At 36.2% G+C, this 21,129-nt stretch overlaps 2 protein-coding genes across 2 annotated transcripts; both read right to left on the bottom strand.

Moving 5' to 3' along the window:
* Nucleotides 1-5,469: 5,469 nt before the first annotated feature.
* Nucleotides 5,470-6,426, bottom strand: LOC130873468 (olfactory receptor 150-like). Its single transcript, XM_057768336.1, has one exon. It carries the CDS (start codon nt 6,424-6,426, stop codon nt 5,470-5,472), a length of 957 nt encoding a protein of 318 aa, XP_057624319.1.
* Nucleotides 6,427-19,862: 13,436 nt separating this feature from the next.
* On the bottom strand, nt 19,863-20,816 carry LOC130872934 (olfactory receptor 1537-like). The gene has a single exon (XM_057767341.1). The coding sequence runs from the start codon at nt 20,814-20,816 to the stop codon at nt 19,863-19,865; it is 954 nt and encodes a 317-aa protein (XP_057623324.1).
* Between the last annotated feature and the right edge of the window lie 313 nt (nt 20,817-21,129).

Below are 21,129 nucleotides of genomic sequence, written 5' to 3' on the forward strand. Positions count from 1 at the left end.
ATATCCAAAGGATGTTCAATCGTACCTCAGGGACATATGCTCAACTATGTTAATAAAAGCATTGTTTGTTATAACCAGAACCTGAAAACAACCTAAATGCCCCTTGACAGAAGAATGGATGAGGAAAATGTGGTACATTTACACAATGGAGTACTATACATAAGAAAAAAATATCTTGAATTTTGCAGGAAAATGGATAGAGCTAGAAAACATTATTTTGAGTGGATAACACAGACACAGAGAGACAATTATATGTACTCACTCCTAAGTGGTTTTTAAACATAAAGCAAAGAAAACCAGCTTATAAATCATAATCCCAGAGAACTTAGACAACAATGAGGACACTAAGAGAGACTTACATATATCTAATCTACGTGGGAAATAGAATAAGACAAGATCTACTAAGTAAATTGGGAGCATGAGGACCTTGGGGGGAGGGTTTAAGGGGTAGGGGAGAGGCAGGGAGGAGAGCAGAGAAAAATGTAGAGCTCAATTAAAATCAATAGAAAAAGGACATTTTACATTTAATGAAGAATGCATGGTGTGAAAATATTTTTTTTTCACAAACAGATACGTGGTTTTATGCAATTCATATAAAGACATTGAGGAGCAATTCCTTATCACATGAGAGAGATCCACACAACCTGCATGATGCATAAAGAAATAAACACCAGAGACATCATTTATAAAAAGCAGTGGATAGAATCTGATAGCAATCCAAATAAGAAATGCAATATGCAATTGAATGAAAAAGTACAAATTCAGAACCTCAGGAAAGGTTCCGAATGTGTTGAGATACTGGATTTTGTCTTTATGCTGGTGTCGATAGTCCTGCTGATTAACATCAGTGACAACATCTCTCTTCTACTCATTCCATTGTGCTGTACTGATAGTGCCATCATCTATGTGTTCAAGAAGTTGTAAGAACTACTCTACAGGGATACATGGCATCAGGGTTGTATAGTCAATGGTTGATGCCACTTTTAATAGGGACATTGAAATAATAAAATCATCCAGAATATAATGTTTCTTAAACAATGTAGACTTTGACTAGAACTTTAATATGTCCTAAAGAAAATAAGACCTTTAATTTGTGTATGATACTTAGTATACTTAACTATATAAATAACAATTAAAATAAACTGGAAATTTATTCCTGGGCATAAAGTGCAGTCAGTCACAAATGAAGACAACCAATTCCAATTTGGCCATTCAGTATTCTGGTAAAGGATTACTTCTTTTTAAGTGTCATTTAAAATGGAAGGAATCATGAAAATCTTTCCCAGTTCATCATAACTGACTAAACTTTCTAGCCAATACTACAAAATTAACTTCAAAGCAGCACAACTTTATATTGTGAGCCAGAGCAGAATGCAGGGGACTGGCTAAACTCTGTGACTTCAGGGCCTGATAAAGTGGCTGATGCACTCTATAAACTTTTTAAATATTATTTTATTTATTGGAAAAAATTCCCGCCTCCTCCCAGCCTCCCATTTCCCTCCCCCTCCCCTGACTGCTCCCCCCTCCCCCCACTTCTCTCCCCCTCCCTCTCCAGTCTAAAGAGCAGTCAGGGTTCCCTGTCTGTGGGAAGTCCAAGGTCCTCCCCCCTCCATCCAGGTCTAGGAAGGTGAGCATCCAAACTGGCTAGGCTCTCACAAAGCCAGTACAAAAATGCTAATTAACCCAATTAAGAATGAGGCACTGAACTGACCAGGGAATTCTCAACAAAAGAAGTTCAAATGTCCAAAAGACACTTAAGGTCATGCTCAACCTCCTTAGCAATCTGGGAAATGTAAATCAAAACAAATTTGAGATACCATCTTACACCTGTCAGAATGGCTAAAATCAAAAACACCCACCAACGATCGCCTTTGCTGGAGAGGTTGTGGAGTCAGGGGTACACTCATCCATTGCTGGTGGGAATGCAAACTTGTGCAACCACTCTGGAAATCAGTGTGGTAGTTTCTCAGGAAATTCAGGATCTACCTACTCCAGGACCCAGCAATACTACTCTTGGGAATATAACCAAGAGACGCCCTATCTTATTACAAAAGCATTTGTTCAACTATTTTCATAGCAGCATTATTTGTAATAGCCAAAACCTGGAAACAACCTAGATGCCCTTCAATGGAAGAATGGATGAAGAAAGTGTGGAATATATACATATTAGAGTACTACTCAGTGGTAAAAAACAATGACATCTTGAATTTTGCATGCAAATGGATGGAAATAGAAAACACTATCCTGAGTGAGGTAACCCAGACTCCAAAAGATGAACATGGGATGTACTCACTCATAATTGGTTTCTAGCCATAAATAAAAGACATTGAGCCTGTAATTTGTGATCCTAGAGAAGCTAAATAAGAAGGTGAACCCAAAGAAAAACATATAGTTATCCTCCTGGATATTGGAAGTAGACAAGATTGCAGGACAAAAATTGGGATCTTGGGGGTGGGGTGGGATGGGAGGAAGAAGAGATGGGGAGAGAAAAATGAGAAGGGGAGGATGGGGGTTGCTTGGGGGAATGGGATGTTTGGGTTAAAGAAAGGGTGGATATGGGATCAGGGAAGTATATATCTTAATTAAGGGAGCCATCTTAGGGTTGGCAAGATACTTGATCCTAGAGGGGCTCCCAGGTGTCCAGGTAGATGTCCCCAGTTAGTTCCTTGGGCAGCTGAGGAGAGGGAACCTGAAATGGCTCTAACCTATAGCCATACTGATGAATATCTTGCATATCACCATAGAACCTTCATCTGACGATGGATGGAGATAGAGACAGAGACCCACATTGGAGCACTGGACTGAGCTGCCAAGGTCCAAATGAGGAGCAGAAGGAGGGAGAACATGAGCAAGGAAGTCAGGACGGCGAGGGGTGCATCCCCCACTGAGACAGTGGGGCTGATTTATTGGAAGCTCACCAAGGCCAGCTAGACTGGGACTGAAAAAGCACGGGATAAAACCGCACTCTCTGAACATAGCAGACAATGAGGGCTGATGAGAAGCATTCTATAAAATTTAAAAATTTCTGTGAAATATTGAATAAATGAATCTAATAAGATCTATTTTCCTGACTACTCTAGAGTCATGATTTTAATCACTGTTGGGGTGAACAAACTAGTCTCCACATTTCCAGAAGCCTCAGCACCAAGTTTTACTTGCCACTTGCAAAATCACTAAAGCTGATATGTAGTAACATGTGATCAACATTCTATATTCAACAGGGCTGAGAGATCAGGGTCTCAGTTTCAGAACTATTTTTGTAGTTGACCTAAGTTTAGGTTAACATGACCAAGAGCTTCTTTCAGCTCTGGAGTTGAAAACAGTCTCACTTTTCCCAGCCACCTGAACAGTTATGCCTTCTACATTCTGAAAGTGAACCCTGTACTTACATATGCCAGCTTCAAGCAGCATGATATCACACTCTCTAACGATTTACACTCTCAGTGAACAAACACTTTAAAGAGAAAAACTGTCATTTTCCTGCGGGTTAATCTTTTTCTAATATCTAAAATTGTACATTGGTGGTAAAATTTTATATGCAGAAACTATCTGTATTAAAACCATTGTTTTGTCAAATGAAGTCTGAGTAGAATTTGAGATTCTACATTTCTAATAAACTAATAAGCAGTATTGTTAGTTCAGTCCTACATTATAGTTAACCCACACTATAGCAGTCTGAAAAAGTCAGAAGACATTTTGATAGTTACATCTTGTGGAAAAACGCCTAAAGATTTGAAATTAATAAACCAATTTTCTTTTATGATATAAAAGTTTTCTTTTATATCATATAAAATCTGTAATCTACATTTTTGCAGACTCATTCCTCATCTACCCAAATAGATAGGATTATAGGCAAGAATCAATGTACCAATTTATCAAATTATTTATTTGTCTGTATATTAGTATGCGTGTAATGTGGTTGTGTGCACATGTGCATGCATGAGTATGTGAAGGGTAAAAACAAACTCTGGTGTTGTTCCTTAGGCTGTCTACTTTCTTTGGTGCAAGGTCTCTAACTAACTTGTAAGTATCTAAGTAGGCTACTCTGGGTGTCCAGATTGTTCTAGGAATCTAGCTGTTTCTACCTCTATGCTTACAATTTCCAGTCACCAATACTTCTAAAATTAGGTTTTTGATAATTTTTGATCAACTCCGATCCTGGTGCTTATAATCAAGAACTTTAGAAAATGAATTGGTTTTTCCATACCTTTTTTAAAATTATTTTTCTATTTTTTAAGATTTATTATGTAAACAGTGTTTGACCTGCATATATGCCTGCATGCCAAAAGAGGGTAGCAGATCTCTTTATAGATAGTTGTGAACCACAATGTGGCTGCTGCAAATTGAACTCAGAACCTTGGAACCTCAGAAAGAGACTGCTTCTAACCTCTTCTTGTTGATCTAAATTTCTTCATTCTTTTTTATTTAAATATTGAGGAAACCTGAAAAGAGCAGACTGGGCTATGAACATGTATGTAACTTTTTGACATCCAATAGAATAAAGCCAGAGCAAGCACATTTATAATAAAATGGTATTTTAAATTCTTCCTTTTAGTAACCCTAACCTAGAGTTTTGAGAACAAGAGCATTCAGAAGTTTCAGGTTTCCTTGTCTGACCCTTAGTTTTCATTCAATATGCTCATGAGTTCATGAGTGAGGTTTGCCATTATTGAGGAAAAAAATGCCTATTTTATCTTTCTTCCATGTGAATAAGTTATACAAATGGATGCTACAATGAACGACTATAACTTCTGAATCTGAAACTCAGGGAGGTAACAGAGAGAACAAAATAGCATAACTCTACATTAAGCAGAAATATGACTGTAGAACTATAGGAAAATGAGGAGTCACACAGCTCTGTGATGAATATTGCACAGATAACTATGAAACGCACTGTGCCTTCTTTCCTGTTTACCACCGCCTTTCTAACTTAAGATATTGGAAACACTTAGTGGGTGGGATGATGATAGAGCCTGCTTTCTGTTGACATAAGCACTAATATAGTGCTGAATAGTTTTCAATAATAAGATTTATGCAATATTCCTATTGTATAACATTTTATTAAATTGCTTCACTTATATAATTGATAGTATTTTTGAATCATTTACTAATTGAACAAAAAGACTTTCTAAAAATCATTGAGGTAACAAAGAAACATTGCAGAAATTTATGTACACCCATCTTAATAAAGTTATGTTTGACTTGTGTAAGCAGAGCATACATACAAGCATAAGCAACCAAAAAAAGGCTTCGGGAATTTTCACCAGGTGATGTAGGACGCTATCTTAATAAACTCTGGTTATACAAAAGAAAAGCACTTTTCCATTGATAGGAAGGTGAAAATCCACTTCTACATTTGGTACATTTCTTCCAAACAGCCATGTGCTAACAATAGTCTCACATCTAATGTTACTAATTCCTGTATGTAGGCTGCATCTTCCAATGACTTACAGAAGTTATATTGTTTTGCTAATGAAAATCATTCTTTGTTGAGTCAAAACTTACCTTTTGAATTAATTTTCTTAGGGAAATTTTGACATCATTATTTCTCAAGCTGTAGATCATGGGATTCAACATAGGCACAACAATGGTGTAAAACACAGATGACAATTTACTTTGCCCCAGGGAGCTGATTGATGATGGCTGAAGATACATGAAAGCTGTGGAACCATAGAAGAGAACAACAGCCAAGATGTGGGAGCTGCAGGTGCTGAAGGCCTTGCGTTTCCCCCCAGTGGATTGAATGTGGAGAATGCTGACAATGATGAAGATGTAAGAGCTAAGAATGGTCACAGCTGGTATGAGAATGTTAAATGAACCAAGGGACCATAATAGTACTTCATTGATAAAAGTACTAGAGCAAGAGAGCTCTAATATTGGGAAATAATCACAGAAGTAATGCCTTATTATATTAGACTTACAGAAAACCAATCTTATCATGAAGAAAGCCGAAGCTGTGGCACTAAAGAATCCCATACCATATACCCCAGCAATCATCCACAAACAGACTTGATAGGACATGGTTACATTGTAAAGCAAAGGGTTGGAGATAGCCACATAGCGGTCATATGCCATTACAGCCAACATGTGACATTCTGCAACAGCAAAAGCACCAAAGAAGTAGAATTGAACCATGCATTCTGAATAGGAAATGACATTCTTCTCTGTCACAAAGTTCACCAGCATTTTGGGAATAATTACAGTCGACTGACAAAAGTCAATAAAGGACAGACTGCTGAGTAAATAATACATGGGTGTGTGAAGCCGAGAACTAAACATAATCAAGATGATCATTCCTAGATTTCCCACAACTGTATCCAGATAGACTCCCAGAAAGATGAGGAATAGGGGCAACTGGAGTTCTGGAATTTCTGTTAACCCTTCAAGGATGAATTCAATCACTTTGGTTTGATTTACTTCTTCCATTCTCTTCTGGAAACTTGATGTAAGAAGAAAATGTTATACAGAAGAAAAAATTGAGTATCGATTATTGTATCACTCAGTGAATTTTGAAACATAATTCAAATATCTCCAGGTATCTTCAGTCAGCTGGCATCCACTTTTCAATCTAAGCAGTCAGAGATTTTGCAGTCCTGGAAAAAGGAGGTATGCAAAGAAATAATCAAACAGATTATTACAAACTTGTGACTTTGTAATAAAAACTATGTGTACTGGTACCCATATCCTACCATATGCAAACCATACTAGCAAGCCTTAGAGTGTTTCAAGTATTTGCCGTGTCTTAGTAATGGTACCTCTTATTATTAGAAAATGTTTCATATGTGATAAAGTAAAAACTTCATTAAAAGACATCAGTATTGAATATAACTCTTCACAGTAGTTTTGTATCGTTCTTAAGTATCTGTGAAATATCAACACATTGACAACTATATAAAATGATAAAAGGCTTTGCATTTTTGTAATGATTTCATGTGTATATGTGTGTGACTGTCTGATTTATTTTAAGCAGTAAATTGCCTTCTCAACTTTATATGAATTAGACAATGAGAGCACAGCTGGTGTTATCTTTAGGCTAACATCTAGCTTGCAAGGCTTTGGGGAACTTCCTTTTGAAGAGTCACTATTATTTTTGTAAAGTCATAGTATCCCTCTTTTTTATAGTGGAATTCTTCCCAAAATATCCCAGCCATGTATAAATCATTCATTGAGCATAACTTCTTCCTGTACTGGCAACTGAATGATCAGATCCCACACTGTGGGACTGAGATACGAAATCCTTCACTCAGTCAAACCCTTCTTCCCATACTCAAATCTAAATAAAGCTAGCCTGCCACAAATATCCTTTATGGCAGGACATCAAACTAGCAGAGGAACCTTGCAAACAGACCACATAAGAACTTGAAAAGACAGTCACTAAGTGGAAGAAACAGCATGTTTGCCTATACTGATAAACAGGACCGGGTTGTCCAGAATTCCCTAACAGCTGATTCAAGAGAGCATAACCTTACTAACTTTTGCTCTACTGTAAAAAATACAGTACAGAACCTGCTTGACCCATGGTCAAGTGTCATTGCATTTTGTTTTTCTGCAGCTTATGCTGGTTTCCATGGTTACCACAAACGCAAAAATGGAAGGAAGAAGCAAAAGTGCTCAGAGAGTGCAATGTCACTGCTGTGTTTTCCTTCCCTTTTTCTATAAATTTAACAATTACAAATATCTGGCTTAGCTAACTGCACAAATGTAGTTTACACAAATTTCCTCTCCTAGTAGAAGTCATAGTCATTCCTCTACGCACTTGTCAGATATGCCTGCTCACATCACAGACTTACACCCTATGTCCTGCTTTGTCACTCTTACTTGTTTTGTATGCACTAAGAAATATGTGTTTGATATTATTGTTATTTACCAAATAATTGTTAACTATGCCTGTGTGGGTATATAAACTTTGTGGGTAAAGAGATCATTGGGAGAACTTTGAAAGAGCACTGAGGAGAACATAGGAAGAACAAATGATGAGAAGATACATGTGAGCTGACATTTCTTTCAAACTCAGATATCTTCAGTCAGTATTTGCTTGCTATAGTGGTCCTTCTGAATTCTGAAAAGATTAGGGGGCTGTCACCTCATGTAAACCTTGATATTATATGAATAAACTATGAATTTTACATTCTGGAAGTTGGTCGATTCTATTAATGAAGCTTGCATATGTATGCTGATTTTCCAAGTTACAGTTTTGCATTTACTATGTCAATTTATTTTTTCTTTATAGTTTTGAACATTTTTCTGTTCTATGGATATTATTGTTTATATAAAACAAGGGCTCACTCTATATCCCAGATTGACCTAGATCTCACAATCCTATTTCCTATTCTTTCCCATGTATCAGGGTAAGATTTTAAGCAAACCTTCAGTCAGTTCTTCAAATTTAATTCATTTTAACATTTTCATTTCCTAAAATATCCCATGGAACTCCATTTGAATATATCTCACAAGAAATTAAACATCAAATTTATCATAATATCTCAATTAAAATACTTCCTAAGTTGTTCATCATTCCATAGATGTGGTAACTTTACAAATTTTATGCTTTTTCTAAAGTTTTCTTATCTTGAAATGCATTATAGTTTTACCATTTTTAGTGAATCTACTTTTAAATTACATAGTATTGCATTGCCGAGATTTTTTTAGTAACTATATTAATTATAAATTTTCTTTTTAATTCATACTTTGAGAATGCCCTATAATGCGTTTTGATCACATTCAACCCCTCATTGAAATCCCCTTTGTGTCTTCTTTTTTCACTCATAATGCCCAGTTTGAGATGCCCATGAATTGTTAGATATGAAGCCTTCCACAAGAGTATGATAAACTTACCAGGGAATCATTCTTAATAAAAATCAGTCTTCCTCTTTCAGCAGTCATCAAATGCCAGTAGCTTTTCAGTTAGAGGAAGAACTACCTGCCCCCCTCCCCTTTCAATGCAGAGATTTGGACTCTATTGAGCATCCACAGGACTTAGGCATAGGACTGAAATCACTCTGAGTTCATAAGTACATCTGTCCTTTTGTGTTAAGGACTGTGTTCCCTTTGTTTCATTGACCACCTTGGGTTAATGGGTTTCCCCATTTGGAATTGCTGGTCAGTGTGATCTCACCAACTCCTGAAAAAATGCTATTGGTCTTTCCAGAGCTCGTTGAAAGGACGTTTTTACTGAAGGTACCCTGTACTTGGTCAAAGAATATGAAGATTTCAGAATGGTACTTGCCTATAAGTGTCATCCTTACTGGATACCTTTCACAATGTTGGAAGTTACACTGAGAAAATGCTCAAAAACCTTATCCAGCTGGGCACCTTGTTATCTATAATAACATCGGGAATGGCAAGACATTCTCATTAGTAAATTAGTGGCATGAACATATAGGAATATTGGGTAATTTTCTGCTCCACAAAATAAAAAATAAAACTTTATCTGACAATATTGTCAGACTAAGAACCTCTTGATCTTGCTGCCCATAAATACATTGCATTTGCTTATGAATATTTCAGTTGTTTACTTTTTAATTATATTGTATAGATATTCCAGGTAAACAATAACCTTTTTTGTTGCTGCTATAATATCTATTGAGCGAAGCACTATAATGCCTACACAAAAATTCTGATCACTTTTTTTGTACTTTAAATATTAAAACTTGAGTCACATCTTTTCTCACTAAGCTATGGTGTATTTTCTATTTACTGAAATACTGTTTGAAGTATGTTCTGTCTTATATAAAGGCATCATCAAAAGTTTTTTATTTACTGGTCTTTGCATGTCAGTTACTCTTATTTTGATTTTATTAACATGTCTCATTATATTAAAACACATTTCAATTAAATTTTTAAATTAAAAAGCAATAGAGATAGAATAAATTATAAACAGTTTAGCCCAACATAGGTAAATTCAATCTAATAAACACTAACAATCATTATACTCTGGATATTTTATGCAGTTCTGAGAGAACTTGAAGAAAATTCTGAGAAGCAAAGAATTCACTGTAGAAATACTTTTATATTCAACAAGGTAAAAAAAATGAAGGCACCCAGAATTAGGCAGAGATTTCTCATAATCCAATTACAGGATTTCATAAAATACTGGCAAACCGAATCCAAGAACACATTAGAAAAGTTATCCATTATGATCAAGTAGGCTTCATTCCAGAGATGCAGGGCTGGATCAACATACGAAAATCTATCAATGTAATCAACCATATAAATAAACTGAAAGAAAAAAACCATATGATCATTTCATTAGATGCTGAAAAAGCATTCGACAAAATTCAACACTCCTTTATGATAAAGGTCTTGGAGAAATTAGGGATCCAAGGGTCATACCTAAATATAATAAAAGCTATTTACAGCAAGCCGACAGCTAACATTAAATTAAATGGAGAAAAACTCAAAGCCATCCCACTAAAATCAGGAACACGACAAGGATGTCCACTCTCTCCATACCTCTTCAATATAGTGCTTGAAGTTCTAGCAATAGCAATAAGACAACATAAGGGGATCAAGGGGATCCATATTGGAAAGGAAGAAGTTAAGCTTTCATTAATTGCAGATGATATGATAGTATACATAAGCGACCCCAAAAACTCTACCAAAGAACTCCTACAGCTGATAAACACCTTTGGTAATGTGGCAGGTTACAAAATCAACTCCAAAAAATCAGTTGCCTTCCTATACACTAAGGATAAGGAAGCAGAGAGGGAAATCAGAGAAGCATCACCTTTCACGATAGCCACAAATAGCATAAAATACCTTGGGGTAACTCTGACCAAGGAAGTGAAAGACCTATTTGGCAAGAACTTTAAGTCTTTGAAGAAAGAAATTGAAGAGGACACCAGAAAATGGAAGGACCTCCCTTGCTCTTGGATTGGGAGGATCAACATAGTAAAAATGGCAATTCTACCAAAAGCAATCTATAGATTCAATGCAATCCCCATCAAAATCCCATCAAAATTCTTCACAGATCTGGAGAAGACAATAATCAACTTTATATGGAAAAACAAAAAACCCAGGATAGCCAAAACAATCTTATACAATAAAGGATCGTCTGGAGGCATTACCATCCCTGACTTCAAACTCTAATACAGAGCTACAGTACTGAAAATGGCTTGGTACTGGCATAAAAACAGAGAAGTCGACCAATGGAATAGAATAGAAGACCCCGACTTTAGCCCACAAACCTATGAACACCTGATTTTCGATAAAGGAGCTAAAAGTATACAATGGAAAAAAGAGAGCATCTTCAACAAATTGTGCTGGCAAAACTGGAAGTCAATCTGTAGAAGAATGAAAATAGATCCATATCTATCACCATGCACAAAACTCAAGTCCAAATGGATTAAAGACCTCAATATCAGTCCAAACACACTGAACCTGATAGAAGAGAAAGTGGGAAGTACTCTACAACACATGGGCACAGGAGAACACTTCCTATGTATAACCCCAGCAGCACAAACACTAAGGACATCATTGAATAAATGGGACCTCCTGAGACTGAGAAGCTTCTGTAAAGCAAAGGACACTGTCACTAAGACAAAAAGGCAACCCACTGACTGGGAGAAGATCTTCACCAACCCCGCAACTGACAAAGGTCTGATATCCAAAATATACAAAGAACTCAAGAAATTAGACCGTAAAAGGTTAATCAATCCAATTATAAAATGGGGCACTGAGCTGAACAGAGACTTTTCAACAGAAGAAGTTCAAATGGCCAAAAGACACTTAAGATCGTGCTCAACTTCCTTAGCAATCAGGGAAATGCAAATCAAGACAACATTAAGATACCATCTTACACCGGTCAGAATGGCTAAAATCAAAAACACCAAGGATAGCCTCTGCTGGAGAGGTTGTGGAGAAAGGGGCACACTCATCCATTGCTGGTGGGAATGCAAACTTGTGCAACCACTTTGGAAAGCAGTGTGGCGGTTTCCAGGAAAGTCGGGATCAACCTACCTCTCGACCCAGCAATACCACTATTGGGAATATACCCAAGAGATGCCCAAACATACAACAAAAGTATATGCTCAACTATGTTCATAGCAGCATTGTTTGTAATAGCCAGAACCTGGAAACAACCTAGATGTCCTTCAATGGAAGAATGGATGAAGAAAGTATGGAATATATACATATTAGAGTACTACTCAGCAGTAAAAAACAATGACTTCTTGAATTTTGCATACAAATGGACGGAAATAGAAAACACTATCCTGAGTGAGGTAAGCCAGACCCAAAAAGAGGAACATGGGATGTACTCACTCATATTTGGTTTCTAGCCATAAATAAAGGACATTGAGACTATAATTCGTGATTCTAGAGAAGCTAAATAAGAAGGTGAACCCAAAGAAAAGCATATAAGCATCCCCCTGAATATTAACCTTCATCAGGCGATGAAAGAAGACAGAGACAGAGACCAACACTGGAGCACTGGACTGAAGTCTCACGATCCAAAGGAGGAGCAGAAGGAGAGTGAGCACGAGCAAGGAACTCAGGACTGCGAGGGGTGCACCCACACACTGAGGCAATGGGGATGTTCTATCGGGAACTCACCAAGGCCAGCTGGCCGGGGTCTGAAAAAGCATGGGACAAAACTGGTCTCGCTGAACATAATGGACAATAAGGACTACTGAGAACTGAAGAACAATGGCAATGGGTTCTTGATCCTATTGCACGTAATGACTCTGTGGGAGCCCAGGTAGTTTGGATGCTCACCTTACTAGACCTGGATGGAGGTGGGTGGTCCTTGGACCTCCCACAGGGCAGAGAAACCTGCTTGCTCTTTGGGCTGAGGAGGAAGGAAGACTTGATTGGGGGAGGGGGAGGGAATGGGAGGTGGTGGCGGGGAAGAGGCAGAAATCTTTAATAATTAAATAAATTAATTAATAAGAAAAAAAAAGAAAAAAAAGACACCAGTGTAATTCTTAAGCAACCCTTCTCTACTTTGGATCATTTCAAAATTGAAAGGAAATATCAATACAACATAATGTAAAAAAAATGTGTGTCTTAAAAAGTGACAATAAGAGAAGCTGGACACTCTGGAGGTATATAATGTTCAATACTAAACTTTCTTCTTGAATCTGTCTGTATGCAACATTCATATAAACTATTAGCAAATATTTTAATTTAATTTTATAAATAGTATATTTATATTATTATTAATTGTGTTTGTTTCAATGATATGCATGTTCATTGGTGTACGTTAAGGCACACATGTAAAGGCCACAGAATAACTTTGGAAATTTTCTTCTCATCTTTAACCATGTAGATTGCGAGGACTGAATACAGGATATGAGCATTGTGTGCAAGTGTGTTTATCCTCTGAGTCAACTTGTCTATCTTGTAAGTGCCCTATTTCTAAGAGAATAAGGTATGTAGTAGCTTTTCAATCAGATGTAAAACTATTATGAATATGCAATATGAATTAATTGTCTCCAATGCTGTTATTCATCAAAGTTAACTAAAATAATTCCAATAATAATAAAATTTACCAACACAAAATTTAAATGTGTATATGAAGAGAACAAACCTTGTTGCCCTTTTTTATATAGTCTTAGACTTAGTCCCAAGAGAAAGCTGAGTCTCCACATAACAGCTCCCATGTTATTTTTCACTTTTCTGAAGGTAACATCCACAGCTGTACATACTTTGTTCCTATTCTATTTCAGGATTTATTGAATATTAGTATTATGTCAACTTTTCATATTCTAGACTAAGCTACAAAATTAATTGATTACATCAGTTAAGCCAGTGCCGTTAGGCCATTGCTCGTTTTTGTATCTGGAAGTTATATTATATTGTTGATATACTAGTAGCTTTTTTTTTTTTTTTTTTTTTTTTTTTTTTTTTTGGTTTTTCGAGACAGGGTTTCTCTGTAGCTTTTTTGGTGCCTGTCCCGGAACTAGCTCTTGTAGACCAGGCTGTCCTAAAACTCACAGAGACCCACCTGCCTCTGCCTCCCAAGTGCTGGGATTAAGGGCGTGAGCCACCACCGCCCGACTCGATATACTAGTAGCTTATAAAGCCATTAAAATATTCAGAATTATAAATACTGCTCATAAATTTATTTAATTATAGAACTTTTTACTCCATACTAAACTTGATGATTATAAATCACTTCGGAAAGCATGTAGAGATCTGCACTGCATAAAGTATCAGAATAAAACTGTACAATCATAAAGTAACAAAATTGTGCATTTGGGAGGCATTAAAATAAGTAAAATCAGTCTAATCCCATGCTTCAAAGACAGTTTCTAGCATTGTTCTTCCCTACCCATTTTTCGCTTTGCTCCAGCTCATTCTCATTCTCCATCTCCATCTAAATATTCCTAAATACAAAGGAAATGACTATGACCTCAGGTCATTGCAGCAGTAAAAGGAAGAGTGACATCCACTCTGATTTAAAGAACTCACAACCTAATTCTGGAGTACTAGCATATATTTATTGGAATGGGCTCCAAATATGTGATAAATTTTGCAGATAAAATAAAGGTGGCAGGAAAAAAGCAGTAAATTTCTAATTTAATTGATTAATACTGCAGCCTGATGAGCTTAGACTAAGTACAGAAATGTAACAATACTCATAGGAATGTTGTACAATAAGCAAAAATTTGAGCTAATTCATAACCATAAAATTTGGAAAGGTATCACCTCTATCAAGTTAATGAATATGATGCTAATTATTTTTATTTTCTTCTTTCATAAAATGCTTTATTATAATTATTCAAATGTCTATAGATTCATTAGGGTTCTCTAAAAATTTCTTTTGCTTACAAAGTATCTATGGTCCCCAATGATAATCAGGATGAATTGAAAATGCAAAATATGTTACACTTAACCTTAGATGTTTCAAATTAGTTAACAAACCAAAACTAATTTAATGGGCTATTTCATTCTGTAATGCATCAGGAAAGGTCTAATTTTGTCATTGAGCGTAAATGCTTGAATTATTGTCATCATAACAGGAATCACAGATTAAGAGGGTTTTATGGAATCTAACACTATGAAACTTTTTTTCCTTTTGGAGTTAACTTGAGCCAGATATCACATATCTCCTAGGGTAAAGTGTACTTCTTGTGTTCAGCATGCCTACAAAGTTACCTCAAAGACAAAAATAACCTGGGAAATGCAGCCATACACCAACAAATTTCTTAAAATTTTCAAGACTTAACTAGGAACATACAAATTATAGGGCTCAAAACATTTCCTCATGTCCAAGATAAATGATTTGATGTAAGCCATATGATAACACCAAAACATAGATCTTTACTAGGTCAAGGAAGTCCATGCATCCCTGTATGGTGCATAAAGAAATAAACATCTGAAACATCATTTATAAATAAGCAGTGATTAAAGTGTGATGAAACTTGGTAGTTCCTCTTAAAAACCATGGCCCTCTTCTACTCATCCATTATGCTGTAATTTTAATGCCATTATCTATGTGTTCAAGAATTTGGAAACACGGATGCATGCCATCTGTGTGGTGAAGACAATAATATATGTCCTCCTTAAGAAGAACAATGGCAGAACAAAAATCATTCAGAATATACATTTTCTTGAGTAATATTTTGATTTATCGGGACTTTATTATACACTAAGGAAAATAAATGGAGCTTCCTTTAGTGTATGATATCTAAAGTATTTAAGTATGCTAATATTAATTGAACAAAGAAATTAGGAACTTATTCTTGGGCATAAAATATGTTCAGACAGTGATGTAGACAAACTATTCCAATTTGTACACACAATTTTTTGGCAAATATTTGCTTCCTATTATATATTCATTGAAATTGAACTGACTTAACTTCCTACTAAATAATAAATATTACTCCATTAGTAACTGAATAAATGAGTCTACTAAGTAGTATAGTGCAGATTTTGACAGTGGTTCCTCTAGACTCATGAATCACTCTCTTTTTCTCCAACAGTCTCAGCACAAATTTTACTTCCCACTTGCAAACTCTCTAATACTGACTGCTCAGGATTGTGCAGTCATCACTGCTGAGGAACCAGGGATCTGTACTTAGTCTCAGAACTACGTTTGATGTTGATGTAATGCCAGCTTAACAACCATAAGAACATCTTCAGCTCTAGAGCTGGACACACTCTCACCTCTTGCAATCACCTGAGCAGTTCTGCCTCCTATATTCTGAAGATGTACTTTAGAATTATATATGCCAACACCGAATAACTTATTGCACAGTCTCCAAGGATTTCCAACTCTCAGGGAGAAAACCCTTGAAAAGGAAGCAAATGCTATATCCCAGGTGGTTAATCTTTTTCTTTTATCAAAAGCAATCTCTATTGGTGTTAAAGATTTATTTACAGATACCACCTGAATTAAAACCAATTATTTTGGCCAATGAAATCTCAATGGAATCTGAGCTTCCACATTTCTTATAAATTACTAAATAGTGTTGTTGGTTCCAGCACACAGTATATTGAGCTGGTCTTAATTAAATGTCAGAAGATAGTCTGACACATCTTTTTGAAAAACATAGAATTTAAAATAATAAACTAATTTCTGTTTTACAAAAGTTTGCTATTATATCATATCCAACTCAGCAATTTGTATATTTGAAGACTCATGCCTCTTCTACACAAGTATGTAAGATTATAGGCAATCTTCAATGTTTGAGGAAACCTTTATTTGTCCGTGTATATGTACATATGTAAAGAAGTTGCATGTGCAGGTATATGCATGAGTATGTGAAGGGCAAAGGACAAGTTCTGGTGTTGATCCTCAGGCTGTCCGTATTTTTGGATGCAAGGTCTCTCACTGACCTGGAATTAGGCAGGTAGCTAGTCTGGGTGGATAGTTTGCCCTAGCAATCTGCCTGTCTCTACCTCCCTGTGCTGTGTTTGAATTTCCCAGTCATCACCCCTAGTTTTTAAAGTAGATTTTTGAGAAATAACTTGAATCCTGATGCTTGTATAACAAGTACATAAGCAAATAGATTACTTTTCCTAGCCCTATTTTTAAATAACTTTTTTATATCATGATTTTATTATTCGAGATCATGTAATTTAATTTGTAGCTTTTTGATGATCTAAATATTGTTTTATAAAAGCAAGTGGAAAAATCAATGCACTTACTTTGTTATAGACTCTTAGAGTTGGTTTTAGCTAACGACTTGACAAACACCTAGAGTCACTTGGAGAGAAGGAACACGAGAAGAAAAGATTGACCTCTGTCCCCGTTTGTGAAGTTTTTTCTTAACATCTTATTGGATAATAACTTAGGAAGCACATTCAGAGTTAAACATGGTATTCTTCCTTTAAATAATACAAAACCTAATTTTTCAAGGAAAGCAATAACGTTCAATAAATGGTGGTCTCCTGGACTATACCCAATTTTTCATTCAAAATTAATAATAATTTGCTTTAGGAAATTCTATAGCCAGAATCCTCTAAATTGTCTGCCCACTTGTGTGTGGCATCTTATCCTATAAATGCTGATGTAAAGCACATGTTCTCTCTCTCTTCTGGCTGCTGGATTTGGTCCCTATTCCCCTTTCATGCAGAAGACTGATTTGTGAGACTACCCCTAAATAAATAACTTTTTATTGTACTCAATTCTGAGCAGGTGTGTGATTTATTTTTAGTGTCTTTCTTCATCAGGCTCCCCATATGGATATGAACTTCACACCTACCAGGTAAACAGGTCCAAAAGGCCCAAACAGTACACAGCCCAGAAGGTCTCTTCCCCACCCACCACCCACCCCAACCCCCTTGGCTTGCTTCACGTAGTAAGCAATTTTTATTATAAAACCTCTGCCATGGCACAGCTAAGTGCATGCAGTGACTTGGAATTTTCCCAAGCTTCTGCACATGTCGTCCCCCATTGCCACATTCCCTGGTGCATGGCAACTTTTACAGCTACTGGCTTGTGCTCCCTGCTACCGAGGTCTGGCCTCCTTGCTCCGTGTACAGGATTGATTTACTTCATTTTAATTTGTCAAGCAAAGCATATTTGTCAGTACTTAACCAGCACCAAGGTGGATAACCAAAGTGGTACAGGTCTGTTCCGTGGCGACACAGGTGTGTCACCATTGGTCGCAACTCTGCAACGAAGACACCTGCTGGAAAACAAAGATTATTACACCTAAAGCAATTTACCTGACATCATCACACAGCTAAATATTTTAGTGATTAATAAATCAATAAACTTGAAAGTTATATAATGCCATGGAAAATTTTAGTAACTGCTTTGCTCATACTATAGATTGTATTCTGCAAGGCATATATGGTTATCATTTATTGGATATTGGGACTCTTTTTTTCCATATTATATCCTTAAGAAGATGGTTTGATAGCAGAGCCAAGAAAGAGGCACTCTTAGAAATGATACAGTTTTTACAGAGTAATAATGAACAGCAAGCTGACAGGATTAATTCCATCAAAAAATCAATAGTAGCCGGGTGATGGTGGCGCATGCCTTTAATCCTAGCACTCGGGAGGCAGAGGCAGGTGGATCTCTGTGAGTTCGAGACCAGCCTCGTCTACAGAGCTAGTTCCAGGACAGGTTCCAAAGCCACAGAGAAACCTTGTATCAAAAAATCAAAAAAAAAATTAATTAATTAATTAAAAAAATCAATAATTACCTGAAAAAATTTAATAGTATTGAAAAGGATAACATTAATTTGACAGACAAAATTTAATCTATGTCAAAGGGTACTGAGAAATTATCTGAAAGAATTCATACTGTTGAATTTGACAATACAAATCTTTTAAAAAGTTATAACAAATTAACAGAGTATCTCTCCAGGAAGACAATCGATATACTATCCAAATAATGTCCAAGGATGAGGTGTTATATATATTGAAAGGAAAAACTTAAGACCTTGAAATCACATGAGGACCAGGGGCAAGGAGCCTCAATGAAATCAGTTGAAATATATACAGGCCAGGAGATTCAGGCTTTAAGAAAGAAAGTGGCAAAAAGATTTGAAACTTTGGCTAAGGCCTAGAGTAACTGACAGACCATTTTCAGAGGCAGAAAAATTTTCAAAGCCGTCTTATCCTATCTTGGTAAGATTTGACATTCTTGCTTATCCATTTCCAGATATCATGTATCTCATAGTGGTGAAAGCATGGGCATTTCTTTGCCCAAAGCCACTTTTGCCAAGAAGAAAATAAGCTCCAAGTGGTTTGTCTTTGGTGCTCTAAATTCTTCTATGTCTGACAGGTAAATGGCACCGTGTTCTCAACAATATAGTTTGCCAAAAAGAGTCGAAATTGATATTACTTGGCACACCAATGAAGAAGGTGAAAAATCTCAGGAGACTTTCTTCCTAGATGAAGAGTTATAGTCAATTAATGATTACTAAGAACAGATCAGCCTTCTTTCCTTTGAATAACCCCCTCATAAATATGAATTTATATGTACATATAAAAGTGTATATATATATGCGTTAAAGTAAAGGACACCATACATTTGAGAGAGAGCAGAGAAACACAAGAGTGATTAAAGGGAGATGTGAAAAATGATATAATTACAGCACTTACATATGAAATTCTCATAAATGAATTAAAATTAAACAAAAATAAGATTTGTTTGAATTGAGAATGAACTTTAATATTTATAAAGCAGTATTTATCAAAAACAAATAAATCTATATAGCATGATGGACTAAACACTATGGACATATGAATAGATGTCATCCTTACTATTGATTTACATTATTTTATGACACAAGAGAGATAAAATGTGCATAGAAAATTGAATTATAAATTTATATTTATAAAAATGATCAAGGTGTCCTAGTAAATGAATAATAATTCTTGAAACTAGAATAAAATAAATTATATCAATTCAAAATATGTATTTGTGAATAAGTTTTCTCTAATAAGTTATCCTCACATTATTTATGAAGCATGAATTTTTTTCTTTGAAATATTTTCTTCAAGGCAGCGCTGACATCTTTATTCCTCAGGCTATAGATCAATGGGTTCAGCATGGGAACAACAGTAGTATAAAACACGGATGACACTTTTCCTTGATCCATCGAATTCACTGATGATGGCTGTAAGTACATGAATGCAGCAGAACCAAAGAAGACAGCAACAGCAGAGATGTGAGAACTGCAGGTGCTGAAGGCTTTGGACCTGCCTTCTGTGGATTTAATCCTGAGGATGCTGGCAATGATGGAGATGTAAGAAGTAATAATGGTGAGAGTTGGGACAAAAATGTTAAATGTCCCAAAAATTAGAATCAAGAGTTCAATGATAAAGGTATTAGAGCATGCAAGCTTCAAGAGAGGAAGAAGATCACAGAAATAGTGATTGATCATATCTGTTTTGCAGAACCTAATCCTTATCAGAAAGCCTGTGAGAACTGATGCAGTGAGCACACCAAAAATATACACTCCTGAAATCAGGGAACTGTAAATCTTATAGGACATGGTTACTCTGTAAAGCAAGGGGCTGCAGATGGCCACATAGCGGTCATATGCCATTGCAGCTAATGTGTAACACTCTGCAAAGCCAAAAATCATAAAGAAATAGAGCTGAGTCATGCATCCAAGGTAGGAGATGAGGTTCTTCTCTGTCACAAAGCTCACCAGCATCTTAGGAGTAACAACAGTGGACTGACAGAAGTCAATGAAGGACAGACTGCTGAGGAAATAGTACATGGGGTTGTGCAGGTGGGAACTGAGCACAATCAGTGTGATCATGCCCAGATTCCCTGCTACAGTGACCACATAGATTCCAGTGAAGAGGAGGAAGAAGGGCATCTGGAGTTCTGGTGTCTCTGAGAGTCCAGTCAAGAAGAACTCAGTTACTGTGCAATGATTTCCTGCTGCCATGTTCTTCATTTAGATCCTGAAGGAGTAAAAGAATTACTTGAGCCCGGTGTCATTATTTCAGGTTATTAGTCCCAGCACTAGGGAGGCAGAAGCAGGCAAACTCTGTGTGTTAAAGGCCAGTCTGTTCAACAGAGCTAGTTGTTGGAGAGGCAAGGCTTCACATACACATATATTTGTGTGTGTTCGCATGTGCATACATACATACTAATATGTGTGTATATAGAGAGTAAAGTTGTCAGAGAGACATCAATGTGCTTTTCCATGTACATAATGTCCACATATCAATTATTTCTGCCTTTAAATACATTTGCTCTCTATATAA

This window comes from Chionomys nivalis, chromosome 4, assembly GCF_950005125.1.
Source record: "Chionomys nivalis chromosome 4, mChiNiv1.1, whole genome shotgun sequence".
Classification (NCBI taxonomy): Eukaryota; Metazoa; Chordata; class Mammalia; order Rodentia; family Cricetidae; genus Chionomys; species Chionomys nivalis.